This window comes from Silurus meridionalis, chromosome 22 (assembly GCF_014805685.1).
Source record: "Silurus meridionalis isolate SWU-2019-XX chromosome 22, ASM1480568v1, whole genome shotgun sequence".
In the NCBI taxonomy this organism is placed as follows: domain Eukaryota; kingdom Metazoa; phylum Chordata; class Actinopteri; order Siluriformes; family Siluridae; genus Silurus; species Silurus meridionalis.
In genome coordinates, this window is record NC_060905.1 from 12,048,311 (window position 1) to 12,069,783 (window position 21,473).

A 21,473-nucleotide genomic window follows, 5' to 3' on the forward strand; every position below is an offset into this window, starting at 1 on the left:
TTTTGTATTTCACAGTGCAAACAATAATGTACTAATATAAACATTAGATAATTATAATGTTTGTTAATTAGTTACTAATTGAACAAACATAAAACATAAGCACCTTCTTAACATTAACACATGCATTCATGCTGATTTATTAGATTAAATATAGACGATGTAAAGCGACTATCACTGACTCATCATTATACTCAGTATGACCAAAGAGAGGAAGCTTGAATGCATATGGGAAGGATTATACTGCCTCTACCAGGAAGTCAGAGAGAAATATGAGGAGACAAAGCAGATGAACTGATTTTTTTGGCAAGGTTTAATATCATGTGCCTGTGTTGAAACACATCTAACTAATCTCTACATTTTCGTAAACATACTAAAGAAAGCAACATACCTCTTTATGCAGTGTATGATGCATGTATATCTGAGTAAACTAGTCCTAATTGCTTAGTCCATAAGTGCTATTGCATATAAAAACAAGTCTTTATTGTAAGGTTTTATAGGTGATTTGAGTATTACCACACTTCAATGCCACACAGGATGTTTTCAAGCAGTTAAACTGTGATATGCATGTTTTAAAAGCAAGCTTCAATAAAAGGCACTTCCTTTCATTGATTTTATTTAATTATAAATGCAGAACTAAGTACACCCAATATACTATTGCCATAATTACAAATTATGATAAAGAAAGAAAGAAAGAAACTTTGATTAGAAAGTGTCATTTTGGAGAAAATTGTCTAACTATGCTGAACAGTCTAATTAAGTCCCAGGATCATGGCCTGCGTGTGGTCCACTTTATGGTATTCCTTACAGTCTAAATTTGGGAGTTTCACTTAAAAATCTCTCTAGTTAGCTCTGTAATATATCAAAATAAAAAAACTCTCGTAACAACATGTCTCTTCACTCCAAATGTGCAGTCATAAGACTGAGTGTGACTCACACTGAGAGCCTGCTGTTTGTCATTATTTTGACCTTATTTTGCTACAGTCTAAAAGCATATGACTTGAACAACAAATGGCAATACATGATTCCAAACTACACTGAGGTCTGATTCTTATGGACCTGTTCACCCAAATGTCTTCTTATTAAACTTAATAAACATATTTAGTACTGTTAAATGTCTGACTACTGGCCAGCCAGACACTGACTGAGAAATGCTTACCAGGCAACCAGTTAGATTGAGGCCTTTCTCTTAGCCATGGAAATGCACTCAAGAATGAGAAAGCCTGCTGGTTAATGTGGTTTAAAATTCATGATCCCTTTTAATGAATGTTTAAGATCACCACTTCCCCACTTGGATAAAAACATCTCGCATTTTCCCACCTGTAATAAACCCACCCTTGGAAAACTTTTGGATTCTTACAATAAGTCACTAAAGTTAAGTTTTAACAGGATATGACTAATGATCCAAATAAAGAAGGCTAATATATAACAAAGCAATCAAAGAGGCTTATTCATTTAGGCATCTAAAGCAACTTTATTCTACTATACAGAGAGAAAAACATATCCAACTAACTTTAGTTCTAAAAAAAAACTTCAAATAACCTTGAAAAATAATTACATTTTATTTTTACTCATTTGAATTTCAAACAGTTCACTTATGTTTTTAACTTTCTTTCCCTTCACCTACTTTCACTTTGTGAGCTAACTTTAAGGATGCCTGAAAACAGTGGATGGTTAGGGGTGAACAGGTGTCCTTGTTTTGGATGTGTTCACAATGTGTAGTCAGGCTCCAAAGTACAGTAATAAGATCAACGATTTTCATTAGGGGGTGTAGAGAAAATGTGACTCATTTTTGTCTGGCTTTGCCTTTAGGAGGAACACACATTTGTTTCTGTTTGTAGCCTGTCACTTTCTTGGGCTGCTTGGTAACGAGGCTGGCCTTGATCTGGTCTTATTCAGCTCATAATGTTTTAGTTAACACTTTCCAGATAAAGTTTGTGGCAGTTAATGATAACATTTGTAATCTGGTTTGTGTCCTTGTGTATCAACTTGCAAGAAGACTAAAAATCTGCTGTGTGTGTGTCTATATGTGACGCTTTTTGCGTGTGAAGATTAAGAATTTGAATAAAAAGGGGAAAGTTGCACTGCAATGTTGAGGCAGACATTTCATTATCCTCTAGATAAAATATTCTGTTAAAAAACATATTTGTATTTTCTATTAAGCAAGTGCTGATCTGAATCTGAATACAGAACAGGCATTGTTTCGGAGTAAAGAGAACATTTTGTAAATTATTGCATAATTTTTAAATGTACAGAAAAACATAATGTAGCCATGTACAGTAAATAATTTTCTTAGCAGTAAAGCACTGAACAGGGTTTACATATTCTTCTATATATTGTAAAATGACCTGCGGATGCCATCTGTGGATATATTTTACGCGCTATTACCATATTACAAAGTGTAGTTATTAGTCATAATTTTTAAAGGCCTACTTGTAATATTGTATACTGTATATAAATATGTTTCGATAGATAAAACGTAATGTGGGATTGTTTCTATAATGTTCCAGAGAGATGGGTGACGTCCATCTGAACAGTGCCTATTTAGGGAATAAAACACAACAAGCATGCTCTTTTAGAAAAATAAACAATGATGCAGTCATGTGTGTTTTATTCCTGTATTTTCAAATGTTTTACTTATTAAAGTATATAGCAGCCAGTTACAAATAGATGACACTAGATTCGGTACTTTTTAGGGTAAATGCGTTTATACAGTCAGATTGAAGAATTCAACAAGGATGTTAGATAAACAATATAAATACAATATAAATACACATGCACTCTGCTAATGGAAACTCAGCTTTGCATGATATTTAGAAATAGCAGCTGGATCTTTTTGGATGAAGCAACGAGAATGAGTGTTCACATGCATTAGGTTTCAAATACAAAGCTCTCTGTGCCTGGTTGTAATGATGCCCAGAGCAGCCGCTTCCTTTCTTCCATTAGGCACAAATTGAGTTAAGATATTAGACTTCAGGAGACAAGACAAGCACCAGTACATATTAATTTGTGCATTTATACTAATTATACCCTCACACTGACAGAGAGGATCACTTTTTTTAAAACATTGCTAGCATGAAAATTTTATTGAAATATATATTTCATTTATAAATTGTAATTCAACACCAAAACTATTTCCATCTGCAGCTCTCTACAAAGCACAGCACTACTGTACACCTTTTGATTTAGTGTTGTGTAAATGGATAAGAGGTGATTAAGGGGAAATTCGAATGTTAAGGGTCATTTGTTTTTCACTCTTTCTCACATCTCATGGCATTAGCTTTGCTGACTCCTTCAAGCAAAACCTGCACACTGGAGGTTTCTCAGCATCACCAACTCTCCCTGCTTACCTGTGAATGTCAAAATGATTCACAGGTTGACAAGCTTCAACTTGAATCCTGAATAAAGACTGTATGTAATAGTGTGCAAGCTAAATCTTTGATAAATCTGATGCATTAGGTTTATTTTTGTGTCCTGGCTCAGATCAGTCATATGTCATTAGCCTTTCCATGAATATTTATATGAACAAAATCAGGTTTCCTTGTTTTTTATTTCACAGACTCAAGATGTTATTGTGGTACAGATGAAAAAGGCAAACTAGAAAACTTAAAGTTCATTTTAAGGGGTAGTGGCAAGGTCAGTTTACTTGGGCTAATGGGAAGTTGGTGATTTCTGTGGGTGATTTAAAGTTGACTGTGCTTTATTAGAGAAGTGGAATTATTTTGTAGATCAATATGGCTTTTTAGCAAATTCAAACCATAATGGTGTGTGTTCTGAATAAGAATCATACCATGTCTCTTAGCCATGACAACGTCTAACAATGTAAACAAGGAAATCTTACACATAAACACATACTTATACACTAGATGGAAACAGACATTCAGTTTCTCATAAGCACAATTGCTTGAATAGAATTGTCCTCTGCATTTCTGTGAGGCAAAGATTCACCACATATTTCTGCTCATGGGTGTATGTAACACTCACACAAGTTACATTCATTAAACAAAAATTCGCCAATGATGCAAACATCTGGCAATTAAAACTATCCGTGTGGAAACATAGCAAAAACATAGTTCCGTTTGGTGTTCTGAACATTCACTTAATTTAAAACACAATAATTACTTTAAAACATTTACTAGAATATTTTGTCTTCATGCTCTTTGTTAAATATGGTTTCACTAATAATGATCATACATTTGCATAAAGCATTTACATTTTTCCATGCTTATGTTCATTAAAGTATTCAAACCTTGAAAAGTAACATTTTCAGTAAGTTTCAGCTAAATTAGGAACAGATAAAAATGTGCAATTAAGTTGCGATTCATCACTGGTTAACTCGAAAATCATGCGACTATACAGTATATATGATGTATTGGCAAATTACATATGATTTATATTAAAAATACATAAAATTATTTTGGCTTCTCCTGTTAGGGGCCGCTACAGCAGATCCTCCGCATGTTTTGATTTGTGTTTTTACGCTGGATGCCTGTCCTAACGCAACCCTCCCCAATTTCTCCGGGCTTGGGACCGGCACTGAAAGCGGCTGGGGGTGGTTCCTTGACCGTGGATTAAACCCGGGCCGCAGCGGTGAGATCGCTGCATCCTAACCACTAGACCACCAGGGAACCCATAAATATTATATATACATAATATATATAATATACCTAAAATTTTGTAAGCCCAGCTATTTGTACAATATTCCTGTGCAGTATTTGCAGAAATTTTACAGTGTAAAAAGTTTCAGAATGATTTTTTTACTGTGCAAAATGGTGCCTGTGTAAATTTGTAGCCATCTGTGTGGAATCTATAGACATTTATAGACTCTTAAGTGTCCTAGTTCAGAAGTTGACTTGCCAAAGGGTAGTCTCTGTTGATCCTCCGGTAGGAACCGATTACGAACAGCTGATGCTGCTTGTGGGTTGTATTTTTTGTAATTTTTACCTTATTCTATCAATCTTTTAAATATTTTAGTATGATATAAAATAGCAGTACTTTCAAAGCATTAAAACTGTGTTTCCAAATTAATGGTATATATGTAATTTGCTGTTTATGCTCTATTAATGATTGATCTTATATTTGTTGTGATTTTAATTATTCATATTTTTTCACCAACAGGCTTAGATTTATTAGCTAATTGCAATTGCAGTAGACAAAGTATGTTATGCCTTGAGTTGAGCCCCTGCACTTTTTCTCCTTGTGTATTTTATATTATATGACAGGTTCACACCCATTACTCTCACTAAAGCTTCTAATTCAGCCTCGGATGCTGAAGCACTCCAATAACTAGTGTCAGATCATTTTAAAACTATGATTTGTGAAATCCAAATTCACCTTTGTTCCACAGAGCAGGTCAACTCACAATTATAGGGTCTTAAAGCTCTAAACCCTATCTGTACTTGAAGTTAATTCTAAGTCTCGGGCTTCCCCAGATGTTTTGAAGACATGACAATCTCAATGTCTTGTCTAAAAGTTTAAATGGGACCTAAAAAGCCCAGGGGGAAAACTAACAATCTGTTTGGTAGCACTGAAATAGTGTTGTTTTCCATACCACATATCACTTACTTTTTTGAATAGGTTTGGTACCACCAGGGCCAATTGCTAGAAATGGCTAATCCATCTCTCATTTTTGAGAAATAATACATAAAAAAGACTCATGTTTGGTATCTACATCGCCTTATTTTGTCATTAACAACTGCATCACCCAGAATGATATCACCATCGATGGTCATTAGTAAATATTATTAAGTGTAGCATCAAGTGAGGCTGAAGCTAACTTCTTTCAAGTCCAGACTGTAGATTAATTGAACCCATAGAATACAGTAAAATAAATAATAAATAAACATCCTCTTAATTTGGTGTTCCTCCTGGGCTAATGAATTCTGCTTTGCTGACATATTCATAACACACTATTAGCAGCGTTACCATTGGGAAGGTCTATGTGAAATGCAATAGCTGGTGTCATGAATATGAATTAGGTAGATCGCTATTTCAATCATTCATTTTGCAAATGCCTTTGTAGGAGGAATAGAAGTATGTTTTGTGCATTTGAACAGCAGGCACATCATTTCTGTTTTCCATCCTTGCAAATAAAAAAAAAAGATACTACTATTTTGATAACAATCATTAAACACTCATGAAAGAGGAAGCATGAATGTGTTTATTACATGACAGGCCCATGTGTGTAAAATGTATTTATCTTAATGCCTACACTGCTATAAGGCTTAACTACAGTGTTTTTGTTATACAGTAGTGGTATAGTCACTATTACTGACTGATAGTTTGTTTTAACCTTCCCAATGAAAATCATGACCATCATAAAGACACCATAAAGTATTGAAATACTAAATACATGCTAAGGAAAATAGAACAAAGTCTCGAAATTGAACAAATAATCTAGAAAATAAATAAATAAAATGCAGCCTGCCAGTGTGCAAATTTAAAGTCACATGCAAAAACAACCGTAGCTTGTCAACAATAGCTTGCTTTGGTGTTTATGGGGCTATAATTATCCCTGAATTAAAGTCTTTCTAAGACTGCTGGATGCCTGAATCTGCACGGGAAAAACATTTAACCACCATGGAAGAAATATAACATTTATAGCTTTACAAACGCTTTCTTTCTCTTTCATTTTTATTGTGTCTGGACAATATTGCCATGTGCTTTGCCAAAGTAGCAGATCTTTTTTTAAAGGAACTCATCGCATGTAGATTTATGAGTTTGTTTGTGAAAGCGTTCATGATTGAAGAATGCATTGAGAATGTAGAAGCCCACAATGAAATAGGTTACAGAGAACGTGGACTCCTAGAGTATGAGAGCAAGAGATTGGTTGTAAAAGCTGTACATTGCCTACAATGTACAGATATTTTCTATGCAGTGGTGGACAAAGCTTAAAGCTTTTTTAGTTCCCCATTGGCAAAGTGAAAGCTCCATTGTACTTGCCCAGTCCCATGTAGTGCTTGACTAGGCTAAAAATCTTTTTAAGTTTGTTTAACTCAATCCCCTGTGAGTTTATGTTTTATTCTTGTTACATACATATATGCAAAAAAAAATAAAATTCCTGGGAATTCTAGATTTTTTTCTGATAATGTTTCTGCTGATGAAGCATATTCTGTTTGTTGCTTCGACACAAAGGCAGACATTTCGGGTATGAGCTGTGTTGTTCTCTTGTCACAAGACATTATTTCAGACTGGCTGACTGACTAATATCTTCATGTTTCTTGATGATGTATTCAAATGCGAGGTGACTGCATATTGTCCCAACATTCGAATAACAAGAACTTTGTCAATTTACTCAATGCATATACAGTACCTGATTCTGGAAAGATTGTCTAGCATCCATCAGAACTATTTATCTAATATGCCTGGTAACCATAGTTCCAATTGGAGGGATTCATGCCAAAAAAACAGCGCTGATGTTTTTATTAACTTCTGCTAAACCTGCTTGTCTGCTGGGGAACTTTGAATGAAAAACTGATAAATAAATCTGCAGCCTTATGGCTTATCCTCCTACGCGATTAATTACCTGACAAGAAATATGCTGGTTCATCCCAAAGGGACAAATCGATCATCTTTATAGATTATATCAGCAATGTAGTATTTGGTGGTTATGGAGATTTTGATGCAAACAAGTGATAAACAAAGACATGGAGTGAACAAAAGAAGAAGCAAAACACTGAGAGACAACAGCCAGTAATCAACATCCTGTTTAAAAAAAACAATAATTTTTAAAAAGATTTTCAGAGATCTTAAATATGCACTTAGATGCATGAAGAGGAAATAGGAGACACAATCAGAGCCATAAAGGATAATGCATGACTAGTGGGTTCCATATTTAGGGTTTGGTGCCAGACTGGAAAGCACTGCAAATTATGGGCTAAATATAGCTGGTGAGTTAGTCCAGTCAATTTTTTGTTTTGTTTTGTTTTGTTTTGTTTCTTAGTCTTGGGACATCACACAATATCCTCCCTGACATGCAAGCAAAGATTCATTTATGCTGGCATACTGACATTTTGCAATCATAAAATAGCTAGTTTTTTGTTTAGGTTACACACTTTACCTCCTTTCGTCCACTTCTCAGATTAGCACAGCCACCCTAAACACAGGCAGTGGCTCATTCCTGATTATGAATGCTAGCCTGCCTCTACTAAAATATCTAATTAAAAATGCCAGAAAATGAGATGTGACTTTCTCCTGCAAGCCTGACAGTTACAGCCTGGTTGATTTATGCAAGCTCTGTTATCTCAAAACAAGATGCACAAGAAGCCCTTTTATAGTGTTTTAGCAATCTGCTCAGCATATATTTACAGGGTACTGCCAACATCTAAAGCGATTGGGTGCCCTTCAGTTAGACACTCATAAATCAACTATATGCAATATTAAAAGAATATACCATCATGTTGGAGAGCTAAATTTTAAATACTTTGTCTATAGCACATGGGTGTTTACAAGAATTTTGACATTTCTTTGTACTGAGAACAAAAATTGTGTATTACAAACACATAATAACATATAATGGAAGCCTAATGCAGTTTTTATAAAGTACTTGCTTGTAATGCATGATTAATGTAATTCACATTTAAAATGGTTGCTATGAACAGTAATAATCTTCTCATAAGACAATTGTGGGCTAAAGCTAACCATGTGGGCCGTGCATTTTCTACATATCTGTAAAAAATGAAATATTAAATGTAAAAAACACACACACACACACACACACACACACACACACACACACACACACACACACACATCTGTATTCCCCAAATGGGGTATAACAACCGTAAACTATTTAATTAAATGTTTACATTTATATTAATTAATTTAATCAATTTAATTTGTGTCAATTTAATTGGTTACTCAATTTAAACAATATAATAAATAAGTGCATTGCATTAATTTGAATTTCTTTATTTCATTTTTTGTAAAATATTATAAAGTATTTTATTTATTATTTAACCAAGCAGGCATTTAATTTAAAATTGTTTTAAAAATGGAAATGGAAAATATCTATAAATACACCCTTTCCAATGTTGTTTATACAGTAACAACTTACAAAGAAACCTATGTTTAGATTCTGCACATAAACATAAAATGATTCTGTGGGGAGATATTCTTTTGGAATAAATATTAGTTTTCTGAAGTTTCAGCACTCAGAGATCAAGCTGCAAGTTTTCTGACATTTCAGAAGATTCCAGAATGAAGGATTTTTGCCATTTTTCAGTTGATAAGTGATAAAAAATTAAGTTGTTTAATTGCATGTTGTTTTATATAATGTAAGAATGTTAGCAGTCCCAAACTGTGGTACAGGAGGAATCAAATATTTCAGAGTGCTATGATTAGAAAACAATCAACTTTGTGTCAGATTTTGTGTAGCCATGTTGTTGCTGTTTTTTAAGAACAGCATGTTCAGTAATGTTTATTCCTTATTTAGCTTCTTTAAGTCAAGAAATAATGAAGTCATTCTCAATCAAGGTTTTTTTTCCTCCTACAGGGAAAATATTGAAATTCTTGCTTCCCAGAGGCTGCAAAAGTGACAGAGATAAGGTTAAAATAACGTTGGGCATTCTTCAGATCATGTGTTAGGCATTACAGTAAAACCATTCACCATTTATTTTCCATAGTGACTCACCAAAGGAAAGAGTTGATTAATATTTCAGAAAAATGAAAACAACAGTGTGAGTGTTATCAGCTCATATACTTGAATTTGGGTTGTGACGCAGCCACATTAGCAGACTTTTTAGCTTGAAAAAAATGGCAACATGTGGAACATTTCAAGGCTAGAAAGGTCGACACAGATTGATTCTCTGTCTGGATGCAAGCCATGATCAAATGTCACTCAGTGATGCACAGATATCACCTCCAGTCAGTGTCACAATACCAGTTATAAATAGAACACTAGTGATGAATCTGTCAGCCTTGAATGTGTTTGTGTAGGAGGAGTAGAATTAGGATTTTGTTTCTTTTTTTTGTGACATCCATGATATATAGTTTGGGATTGCAGCCAGGTCTCAGAGAGAGTCAACAATCTTATACATTTAATTTTATTCTGGTAATAGTTGGATATGCTGCTGTGGAGAAAGCTGAACTAAAATAAGCCTGATGACTGAGCATTATTACTATAGAGACAGGGAGGAGGGAGTAGGTCAGAGATGCTTCATCCTTCCCCTAGGTATTGGAAAATTGCCCTGATAGACGCAATAAGTCTCCTCCTATGGACCTTGGAGTTGCTTTCAACATTACTGTCTTTCTTCAATTTGCTAAAGACATGGTTTGGAATGCGTTTCGGAGAAAAATTGAATCCAGAAATTAATATCTGAGAAAAAAATATTTCTTTAGTATTATTTAAACCATTTTAACATAGTATATGGTAATGAATCAAATAATAATAATAAAAGATAAAATAGTAAAATAGTGTCTTTATGCCTTCACTTTGCATACATACAATGCTGTTTTGTACTGCATGATGTAGAAAACAGAAGTTAACCTGTTTCTCTGTGGTACATTAACTTTCATTGGATGTCCACCGCAGACTGTCCTCCTATGTTACTCCATTGCAGGGTTGAAGACATAAAAGACATGTTTCTTTATGTCTAAAACACTTTAGACTGTGAAGTTCCTAAAACAATGAGCTAACAAAATGTTCTCATGTATTGGGATTCCAGTCAGAGTCATGAGAGGGTGGAGATCTGATGTGAGATGAGCTCAGAGTCAGAGCTCATCTGGCTCATTTTCATCACCAGCAGATGTTCCTCTATCGAATTGCCTCAGTCGCAGCATCACTCTCTCGTGGGAACATAAAGACCTCTCCAGACCCTTCATTTTCCACTACATAGTTTTTCTAGTAGATGTTGCTCATGTTGCTATTAATGGATTTTAAATTAAAACTTACTAAATAAAGGCTGAAGGTACAAGCTTATATGTGTATTATATGCATCAGAAACACAAGTAGGTAAAATTCTGTATTAGGGGAACATGATTCAATGCTGTTATATAAATCTAGTCATAGTACATTATGAACCAAATTGGTATGTGTATATTTGACATCACAGCAAATATAAGAGTATATCTAAATACAAGAGATTTTGTCAAAAAGGCAGCCTGGCCTACCCATTCTAAGTAGCTCTCTCAGATAACATCATATCTCGAGAGATGGTGGAATAGGTCTACTAGTGAACCCGTGAAAGCATGAACAGTAGTACCACCTAGTGGACCTCTTCTGGTAGTCGTGTTAGTAACAGACTTTTTAATGAGCCATAAGTGATCAAAACCACAGACAAACCTTGAAAAGTCGAGAACATTACACCTTTAGTTTGAATATGTGTGGCTCTCTTGAAGTTTGTCAAGACTAATAAAGACCTCAGGCCAGACCATTCTAGAGATAAACTGGATCTTGTACAGCCTTGCAAGTTCTTGTTAAATGTTTGATTTTCACTTCAAATGATTTTAAGCCATTGTCAGTAAAACAACCATGACATACTTACACCTAATAAAAGCTAATGTAGCATTTGTGTTAGAAAATCACACACACCAATAAAGCACTAAGGCCAATAACACACCCAAGGTGCTGATGCTTATTATTAAGTCTGTAAAGCATCTCAAATTATTCAGGACACCACTGGTTCTTGGTAGAAGAAATAAATATGGAAAATTATCAAGTAACAAGGGGCTGCTAAGGATTTAATCCATACCCCAGCATGTGTGAAACAGATGTATGGCTGCCAGGGGAGTTAGTTCACTTCTTTTAATTGACCACAGAAGCAAAATGATTTCTGAAATGCCCAGAAAGATCAATTCCCAAAATAATTTATGATTTAATAACTTAATGAAAATTGCTGCTGCAACAGGGCAATAAAACCGTTTAAAATACAGTCAGCATGGCATTTCTTGACTAAATTTAAATATTGTGACTAACATAGCATTGTTAATGTTAAGTAATTAAGTAATAATTCACAATGGTGAATGTCAGTGAGTAAACGAAACAAGGCCAGGCAAGGTTGTGAACAGACTTAAACAATAAACGTGAATAAAAATTGGGTAGACAACTAGATATTAAAAACAGAAAAAACAACAACTTTGAAATGTCAGAAATAGCTGAGCAAATTCTTTGCAGTTCTTTAGTTAAAAGAGTCTTTATAAGTTTACATGTGAGTGTGAATGTATGAATGAAAACACTTGTGTTCAACCAGAAGCTTGGTGACTGTGAGCACTGTAGATTGTGGAAGCTGTAGTGCATGGTGGCCATGTTTGATGGCCGCTGTGTTTGCTTAAAAATGGAGTTTGGCTGTGATCTGACAGAAAGCAGACCTTGGACATTTAAATAGTGTGTAGTTTGGTTTGGTCCCTCTTATTTTTGACTTGAGATTTGCCTCATGTCTTTACACCTCCTTACCTGTACTTTCTTCTGTCTCCGGACACTCAGCTCTGATAACCATGAATCAGACAATGTAGGCAGTGTATGCACAATAAATAACTAGCTGTACATTTTATTTAGATAAATGTAATTATTTATGATCCTCAGAACAGGTCCTCTGATTCCTAAAAGTAGAGTAGGTTTTTATCATTAACTTTTACTGATTCATTCACAATAGACTGAGCCAAAGCCAAGTAATTTAGCATAAAATAGCCCCCATGGGTCATTTGTAAAGACTGCTGTGTAGACTTGGCTGTGTATAGAACCTTGGGGTCTCTTCGCTGGTTTCATAAGCATACCCCACACCTTTTATCATGTGCCAGATGGTGGCTTTAGGATCTCCTGATAAATATTAATTGGGCTTGCATGAAGGGACAACATCAACAGGAGGCACACAATTTGCATTTGCTGTGTCTCATCTTCATTGTTCAGTAATAACACCAACCATGTATTACAAAGTCTCTAGCTATAATGCATGCACACTACAACTGTTGTAACGTTTGTAATATATATCCAGCAGGATTGAGGCTGTGCTAGATAACAATGGTGCTCACACAAAATATTGACACTTTGGACAGAATTTTGACATGTTCACTTGGGGTGTACTCACTTTTGCTGCTTTTGTATTTAGAGAATAATGGCTGTATGTTAAGATATTTTCAAAGGACATTAAATCTGTACTGCTATACAAGCTGCACGATTGACTAAAATATATCCAAGTTTCATTTCTATAGTATTGTCTCCTTAGAAGATATAAAATCTTTGCTGAAATGTGAGGGGTGTACTAACTTTTCTGAGATACTGTATATATAAACTTATCAAATGGAATGAAGTTTGTTTCAGTAGTGTGTCTTGCTGTACAGTTTGGATGCTACATACAAAGTGCAACAATTTCTGATACTCTTCAGAAAAACTGTCTATAACAATAAAAAAGGGAGCTAGCGTCAGATAACACTGACCAAACCAATGTTTAAAAGGAAGGAAGGAGTGAGAAGTGTGAGACTGAAAAAGGAGGTGAGGCAGTGAAAGCAACACATGAACTAAAAGGATTAACCCCCAGGATCGACCAAGTGTTGGCAACACACCAACCCAAATAACTCCTTTTGTATGTCTTTTGTTGAAATGGTACCCCCTTTTCTTAGCCAAATTCACTTGAGTCTCAAACCGGTGCCAAAACCAGTGTCTGTGCAGTGCAGGAGGTGTTGGAAGGCCGGATAAATGGTTCAAATGTTTATCCCTTCTGTTCTGGCTAAAGTAAACCACAGCTGTAGCACCTGCAGAGATGCATTATAATGAACATCACATTGAGTGATGGCCAGTTAAAGCTTTGATATTACCAAAGAAAAAATTCCATTTATTATTCCTAGCCTGCAAACTAGTGTAGAATTTTCAATATGGATTAGTTTATTGTTAATCATGAGTTTTGTGCAGTATATAGCAATTACTATAAAAACTATATGCAATCACTATAAGAAATTTGCAATTGCAAAAAAAACCCAACTTGTAAAATATACAAATTATAGTATATTTGTTAACTATACTAATTAGAAAGGGTATATTTGTTAAGTATACTAGTTAAGAAGGGTTCTTCACATGTTCTTTAAATAAGCTTTTCTTTGACACTCTTTCTAAAATGTGAACACTGTTTTATAGGTATATACAGAAGTAATTGTTACATTGATATGTACACTACAAACCAAATTATAGTATTTAGGAGAAACTAACAAAGTGTAGATATTAGTTGACCAAGAAGCTACAGAACAATGAGAAAAAAAAAGAAAGTGGTTCTTTATTGGGAATTCAGATCCCAAGTTCAGATAGAGTGATCAAAGAATTAAAACGGCCAAACTCCACAGTGGTCCAGGGGTGGGTATGTTTGAAAAAAGGAAAGAGAGGAAGGAGGGAGAGTAGGGAAAGAGCTGGGATTGAAAGCAAGCAGCAGCCCATATTGTTTTCACTCAGCTTATCCTTCATCAGTCTGCCAATGCAACTGCAGTTTAAACTTTGTCATGATGCTGAAAGCACCAGTTAGCTTTAGGTGGACATCATTTTGGCATTCGGTAAAGTGATCAATTTGCAGATTTTTGTCTCAAGGAAAGGATGGTGGTTTTTCTGGGTAAAAAATTTCGATCCCTTTTGTCAGTCTTCAAGAAGAAGGGTGAGTACAAAAATATTGGAATGCTCATGATTTGATGTGAGGCAAAACAGGAGAAAAATATATAGCATTCTTTGTTCTCTATTTGTTAGTAAATTGTGTAATTAGGGTTTTAATAATTGTAATAATTTTATCTGTGGGATTATGGACAAGTAATTTTGTAAAAAAAACAAACAAACTAACAAAAACAAACAAACAAACGAAAATCCATTTTGATTAGAGAACGTTTTGAACAAGGGGGTTGTTACTACATTTAATAATAAATAATTAATGGTGTTATTTAATGTATTCATAATAAAATATGAAATTTTCTTTTCTTTTTTTTTGGAGGGGCGGTTAAGTCAAAAGATTAGGAAGCAGGGCATACAGGCTTGCACTTTTTTTAAATTTTGCATTTTCTTTTTTCTGTTTTCTTGGCTTCTAAACCATTCAACTCCCATTCTTTGCTGAAGGATTTGCTACTTTAGGCAGTCAATAGGAAGTCTTTAGGAAGTTTTAATGTAGTCATAATGATGTTGCAATATTCTTGTTTACATTCGTTTACTTCATGTAGCAGACCCACCCATGTTAGGATTTTTTAAAACTCTGCATAGTTTCAGAGCCATTGTCTTCACAGATCAGTTACCCGACACCCCCATGGGGTAACTGCTAATCCAGACGCTTTAAAGTCAATGCCCCTTAAGGCCTGGCGGTTACAGACTGTAATAAAAAACTGAGGGGATTTCTCTTGCCAAACACTCCCTATTTAAGCAAATGCCTTTCATCAGGTTTGCATCCCAATTACTTTACTGTATAAAGAGCTGAATTGCTGTTCTCCACAAGAGCTTTGAGTCCTCAGAGGGACATTAGGAAGCTGATAGGGGGACCAGTATGAAGCTTCTTACTGTTTCTTAGACAGTCTCCAAAGGTCAACTAAAAGTTTCATGTTTCTGATGTATTGTCCAAGTAACAGTCACCAAACGGTCAGGAAGCATGGCACAGAAACTGGCAAAGGCCAGGCTGCTACACTGATTAAGAGTGACAGATTGTTTAAGTTTCTACAGCAGTATTCATGTTTTAGTACAGTCTTATTTCAAAGAAGTAGTATGCACTGTCAGTGTTTGAACCTGCTACTGAAACATTAAGGGTCAGGAGGATCAAGACAGATTACTTTACATTTGCATTTATAGCATTTGCCAGATGCTTTTATCCAGAGCAACTTACATTTATCTCATTCATACCACTGAGCAACTATGGGGTTAAGGGTCTTGCTCAGGGGCCCAGGAGTGGCAGCTTAGTGTGGCTGAGGTTTAAATTCTGAACCACAAAGCCAAAACCTCCCCTTTATGCAAGTACACATAACACCTCATTGACCAGCCAAATGACTAAACATGCATCATTGGTTTGCTGGAGAAACCTCATGCAACCATGGAACCACTTCATCTAGATCAAGGAGAATTAAACCCTGGATGGCTAATTGGTAAATCACAAGGCATCATTTAAACACATTCATACTTTTGGGAATTTAGTAAAGTAAGTATTTTGTTTTTTCCAGTGGGAAGGAATTGGAAAACCCCTGGAATGCTTATGTCAATATGGAGACAACATGCTAAATTCCACTCAAACAGCAACCTCAAAGAAGAAAAAAAAATATTACTTTATGGTTGTGGTTGTTGTTTATGTCTAGGGAAAAATTGGACAAATGGAACATAGAAACACACACGTTTGCTATCCAAATATTAGACAGATCTGTGTGCTTGTGTCTATGTGAATAAAGTAAAAAATCTCATCTAACACCAAACCCAAGATACTCTCTCTCTATCACTCTCTCTAGCAGGACAAAAGCAAGATGAGCAAACAAAACTGACAGTGCATTACACATCCTCTCAATACTATCAGGAGAATGTGTTCATTGAAGGAAGCAGGCCAAAATATCTGGAAGATCTGCACACTGAAGCCCAAGAAGGGCTTAAGATACTGCAACAGGAGGGTAACCATCTTATGCAATCCTAATCATTTACATTCTGAATTTATATTTATGCACCCACCTTACTGGCAGAACTTGGCGCTAATGTGCATATTTTCTCTATTTCAAATACAGAGCATAACATTGCAAAGGACCTTAAGGATGATCAGACTACTGTAAGTTTTCTTTTCATTAAAACAAAGCACACCTTTTATTATATTCAAGTGACTTCATATAGCCTTACTGGTTTAGTTTCTGTGCAGTCCACTGTAACAGAACAACAACATGATGTCAACTGTGAAGAAAAAGAAGGACTTTTGAGTTCTGAAAGCACTGCTGACCACTCCATTACATCAGTGTCTACTGTGTCTGCAGTGTCCCAAAGACCTGTGCTAACACGCCAAGGTATATTACATGCGGCCAAAGCATAATTTTACCAACCCATAAATGGATTGTTTTGTGTCACTGTCATGCTGTTATAGAAGGAGCATTCTGACTCATTAGAACTGAAAATAAAACAGTGGTCAAAATTGGTTTAGCACTTTATTTCCATACATTTAAACTAAACATATGTAAATGCAATGTATATATTCCATATATGTCTTAGGCTCAACTTTTAAGCCCTTGAACACTCTGAAGAGGCTGGACAACCCTCGAAAAAGGAGTAGAAGAACAACAATTATGGGCATACCACAACAGGTTCAGAGAGAGCTATGTATGTATTTTAACTACTGATTTAACTACAGGGTGGGTGAAAATTAACTAGGCAATATTTAATGGCTATAGAACTTGGCAAACTTATTTTCATGCAGGATGGTACACCACCCCATTTTGCTCTTACTGTGCATGCATGGTTAGACCAGCATTTTCCAGGATGTTGGCTGGGATGACATGGACCTTATGAATGGACTCCAGCTCTCACTTCATGTGATTTTTTTTCCCTACGCAAAGAAAGAGTGGTACAGGCCAAACCCTCACACACTGGATGACTTGGAGGCATGGAATGGATTCAGGAGGTTTTCAGCAATATCCCAAACGACTTTTATCTTTTTATTTCAAAAGATTGTGCATTCCATTCCCAGCCATTAGAAGAAACTGTTTGACACCACAGGTGCCTACGTTAAAATTTAAGGATCTGCTTTCATTTTCTTATTTAATAAAGTACAAATACAATTTGTTGCAATAAATTTGTATTAGATATATGGACCTTTATTACCAATTTTTAATACCTAGTTACTTTTCACCCACCCTGTACTACTCTATTTTTAAATAATCTATGGAAAACATATCAAATTTAAAAAGATTCATGGTATTTATCAATCCTATCAACTTTTGACAGTTATTGGGCGAGAAGCTTTACGACAACTCCAGAATGATAAAGATGATGAGTCCTCTGGTAGAGTCATAATTCCAAGATTTGATGGAGAGATGCTTGTAACAAATCATGAAGGGGCACGTGTACACCTACAGGATATTGAAGCCCTTCAAGTTTCCAGAGATGACCAACTTCTCAGGCACCATGTACATGCTGTGTATGGTGATGACTTCTTTCTAAGCACCAGATCAGGTCTACAAATGTCCCAGAGACCCAGGTCTCTTGCTGTACCAGGAATAACAACATCCTCTGCCCTCTTCCAAGAACCACAAGGTCCTGTGATGTCTATCTCACCACAGGCTACCTATTTATCCACAATTATTCCGAATGCAATCCTACCTTCTTCAATAGATGTGATTGAAATCGATAGAAGGTACAACCGGCGAAGCGTCTGCGCAGTTAGCAAGAGCAGTTTAGCACCTTCAAGTCCAGCTTCTTCACGTTCCGGAGGTGGTACTCATGATGACCCAAATTCCACCAACTCTAAATGGAGCCATTCACAATCTTCCGAGACTATTGTCTCCCACCCCTCCACCATCTCTTTTAAAGGAAGCATGTCATCTTCACACGTAACAGAGAGTATGAAGGAAGCCACAGATTTAAACGAGGAACAGATGAGTTTTAAAAGCTCAATCAGTTGGTCAAGTTCTAATAGTAAAGCAGGCAGTCAGAGACTGGAACAAGGGGAACTAAGTGATGGTGGGGAGACTGCCCAACACAGTCGATTAAACTCTCGTAATCTGTCGGTAATGAAGGCTAAACTACCACCAGCACCACCGAGAAGAACATACTCTTTGCACCATGAAAACATCAAGGAAAGGCCAAGGGGACTGCCAGGCCCAAAGGATTTTAAATACCTTGGATCCAATGGCAGAAAACCAGATGCAAATTTAAATACAAAAAATCCTGCATCATCCAACACTACAAATATCTCTACCCAGTCTCCGGTATCACAATTTTTTAATGACTCTAACTTACCTGTTAGTGGCAGTCTCCACAGACCTGTTCAAAATGTTATTGAAGTGCAGTCTGAATCAAATAACTCCTCCCCACAGGATATATTTGAAAGAACTCTATCCCCTTCTAGTGGATACTCCAGTCAAAGTGGAACACCCACCCATTCTTCTAAAGACATCTGTCCTCCATCTCCAGGAAGGCAAAAGTTGAAACCCCCAAAGCCAGAGAGGACAGTGACACGAATTTCTCCTGCAGTGTCAGTCTCATCTTCCCTGGTTTCTTTGTCATCAAATGTATCAGATCAATCAAGTCAATCAAGTCAGCTTACACATGCACACACCACTCAATCACAGTCACCAAAGATTTCCCCTGCTGTAACAACAATAAAAAACACAGTGACACCACCACCTACAACAACTATCAAAGAATTGTTCAACATTCCTCCTCCACCAAAGGTAAAAGCACCTTGTCCCCCACCCCCTGAAACCTGGGCTCACATTGAGCGCACAACTGAACTATTATGTGGTACAAATGCCCACAGATTGTATGACCTTCAAAAACATTATCAAACAGACCTTTTATTGATGAAAAATCAGGCCACAACAGATAACAAAACAAGTGGGCAAAGACAGGTATCTATAGAAACTGTAAGAGACGAAAACTATTCAGAGAATGAAGCAGATATGTCTGAGCTTAAGAATGAGCACATGCCAGTGCAAGTTATACACAAAAGAGAATGTGAAAATTCAGAAGAGATAAAACATAAGCAAGAAAGTCCAGCAAATTTCAAGAAATTGCAGTCAGAAGACAAGACTAATCAAATATTTTTATTAAAAGAAAAGTGTATCAGTGAGTCATGTCATGTAATTACTAGTGGTTTGCCAAAGAATAGCATTTTAGCTCTTGAGACACAGAGAACTGACACAGAAGACCAATGTTTTGTCAAACACTCCACTAATAAAGCCATCCTTAAAAATAAAACCACACATAATCGAAGTGTAGAAGATACAGGAGCCAGTGGTAACTCTCCACTTAATTCTCCACCACCTGAACATTCTCCTCCTCCTCCACCCTCTAAAATATATTCAGTAAGCTCAGAGTCTGTACTATTGCAGGAGGAAGTAGAGACTGAGGGGGGACAAGTACTTACAGATACTTCCTGGCCTCCACCACCTCCACCTATGGATGAGTCGTCTGACTTAGTATTTGAAGGACAGGATGAGATAGACTTCCCTCTGCCTCCACCACCGGACATGCAAGAATCATTCATAGCTATGTCAGCGCACTGCCATGTAGAATCATCAGGACAGGGAGATTTTGTGGCTCTTGATAAGTCAACTGATTTATCAGATGTAGCCAGCCACACCATGCAAAATTCAGAGCTACAAATTATTCAGGACACTACATTAGTGGAGAAAGTATTAAATGAATCTCCAGAAGTTGAGAACATTCCAAATATTTTAGATGACAAAATGTTCAATCAATCACAAGCTAAGCCACAATCCTTTGAGAACGTTTCACAAGTTTGCACAGATCTAGTTGGTTTAGAAACTCCTATGCCTTCTGAAACTTATCAGAAATCTTCAGAATCACAGGAAAGTCCACAAGTTCTGCCTCAAGAAACTACCCTTCCACCTAAAAGTGAAACACAGCAAATATCTCATGCTCCTACATTCTCTGCTGATTTAAAAATTACACATCAGCTTCCAATGGATGACCAGTCCACACTTATTTTCCGGCAACAACCCAGTCTTATAAACAAAGACAACAGATGCAAAGGGAATTCATCCACACAAAAATGTGCACCAATTCAAAAGGAGGATGCAAACATTCCCCTTGTCACCCCTTCTCTACTTCAGATGGTGCGGCTACGAACTGTAAATGTTGAAGACCAAGTTGACCTTTTATCACAAGAAGGTCCAGCTGGTACAAAGACCACCCCAGACCAGGACGTGTCTGTGTCTAGTCAAGTGACTCCACAAAAACCTGTTCGCAAATCTGGCTTAAAATCCATGCAGTCTCCTGTCAAGTCGCCCCCTGCATCAATCCCGGCTCCTTCCATGCGCCTTCAAGAGGCTATACGTATGAAGACAGCTGCAATGTCTTCCAGTAGCTTCCCAGCAAGGCCCAGTTTACGTTTGCCAACCCCAACAGCAAACAGCAATGAAGTGCCCGTACTGTCCCCCAAGACACCCGATGCCTGTAAGTCTCCTGTCTCCACAGCCAGCTTCATATTTTCCAAGAGCACAAAGAAGGTTGTTATTGAAACAGCCACAACCCCAGAGGCCCAGGCCAGCCTCAAGCAGAGCCTTGCAGCAGAGCTCATGCAAATTACTGATCAGAATAAATTAATGGTTACAAATGGCACTAGGAAGCATCAAAAGGTCCCACCACCGATTGCAAAGAAACCAGTACATGCAACAGCAGAAAAAGTTACAACTGTCACACAGCTTACAACAGTGGACTCTTCAAGTAATCAAAAAAATGGAGTAGCAAATAATCACCAGAATGACAGAGGGCAACCTGTTGGCAAGTAAGTGTCCTTAACTATTGGTAATAACAAGTATATTGTAATTACTTATTGTATGTTTCATTTAAAAGATACATGGAATAACTTTATTTTAGGCATTTA

At 36.4% G+C, this 21,473-nt stretch overlaps 1 protein-coding gene across 6 annotated transcripts in view; it reads left to right on the forward strand.

Annotated features, from left to right (window-relative positions):
- The window catches only part of kiaa1522 (KIAA1522 ortholog), a 33,287-nt gene that overhangs the window by 10,242 nt on the left and 1,572 nt on the right, over positions 1 to 21,473 (forward strand). For 3 of the 6 annotated variants that reach the window (XM_046834715.1, XM_046834714.1, XM_046834718.1), the window contains 5 exons: positions 16,378 to 16,533; positions 16,645 to 16,685; positions 16,773 to 16,914; positions 17,117 to 17,224; positions 17,849 to 21,374. In XM_046834715.1, coding sequence (XP_046690671.1) covers positions 16,378 to 16,533; positions 16,645 to 16,685; positions 16,773 to 16,914; positions 17,117 to 17,224; positions 17,849 to 21,374 — 3,973 coding nt within the window. Of the gene's footprint in view, positions 1 to 14,009; positions 14,568 to 16,377; positions 16,534 to 16,644; positions 16,686 to 16,772; positions 16,915 to 17,116; positions 17,225 to 17,848; positions 21,375 to 21,473 lie in introns of those variants that run through there. The other 3 variants (XM_046834716.1, XM_046834719.1, XM_046834720.1) reach the window with 2 other exon arrangements.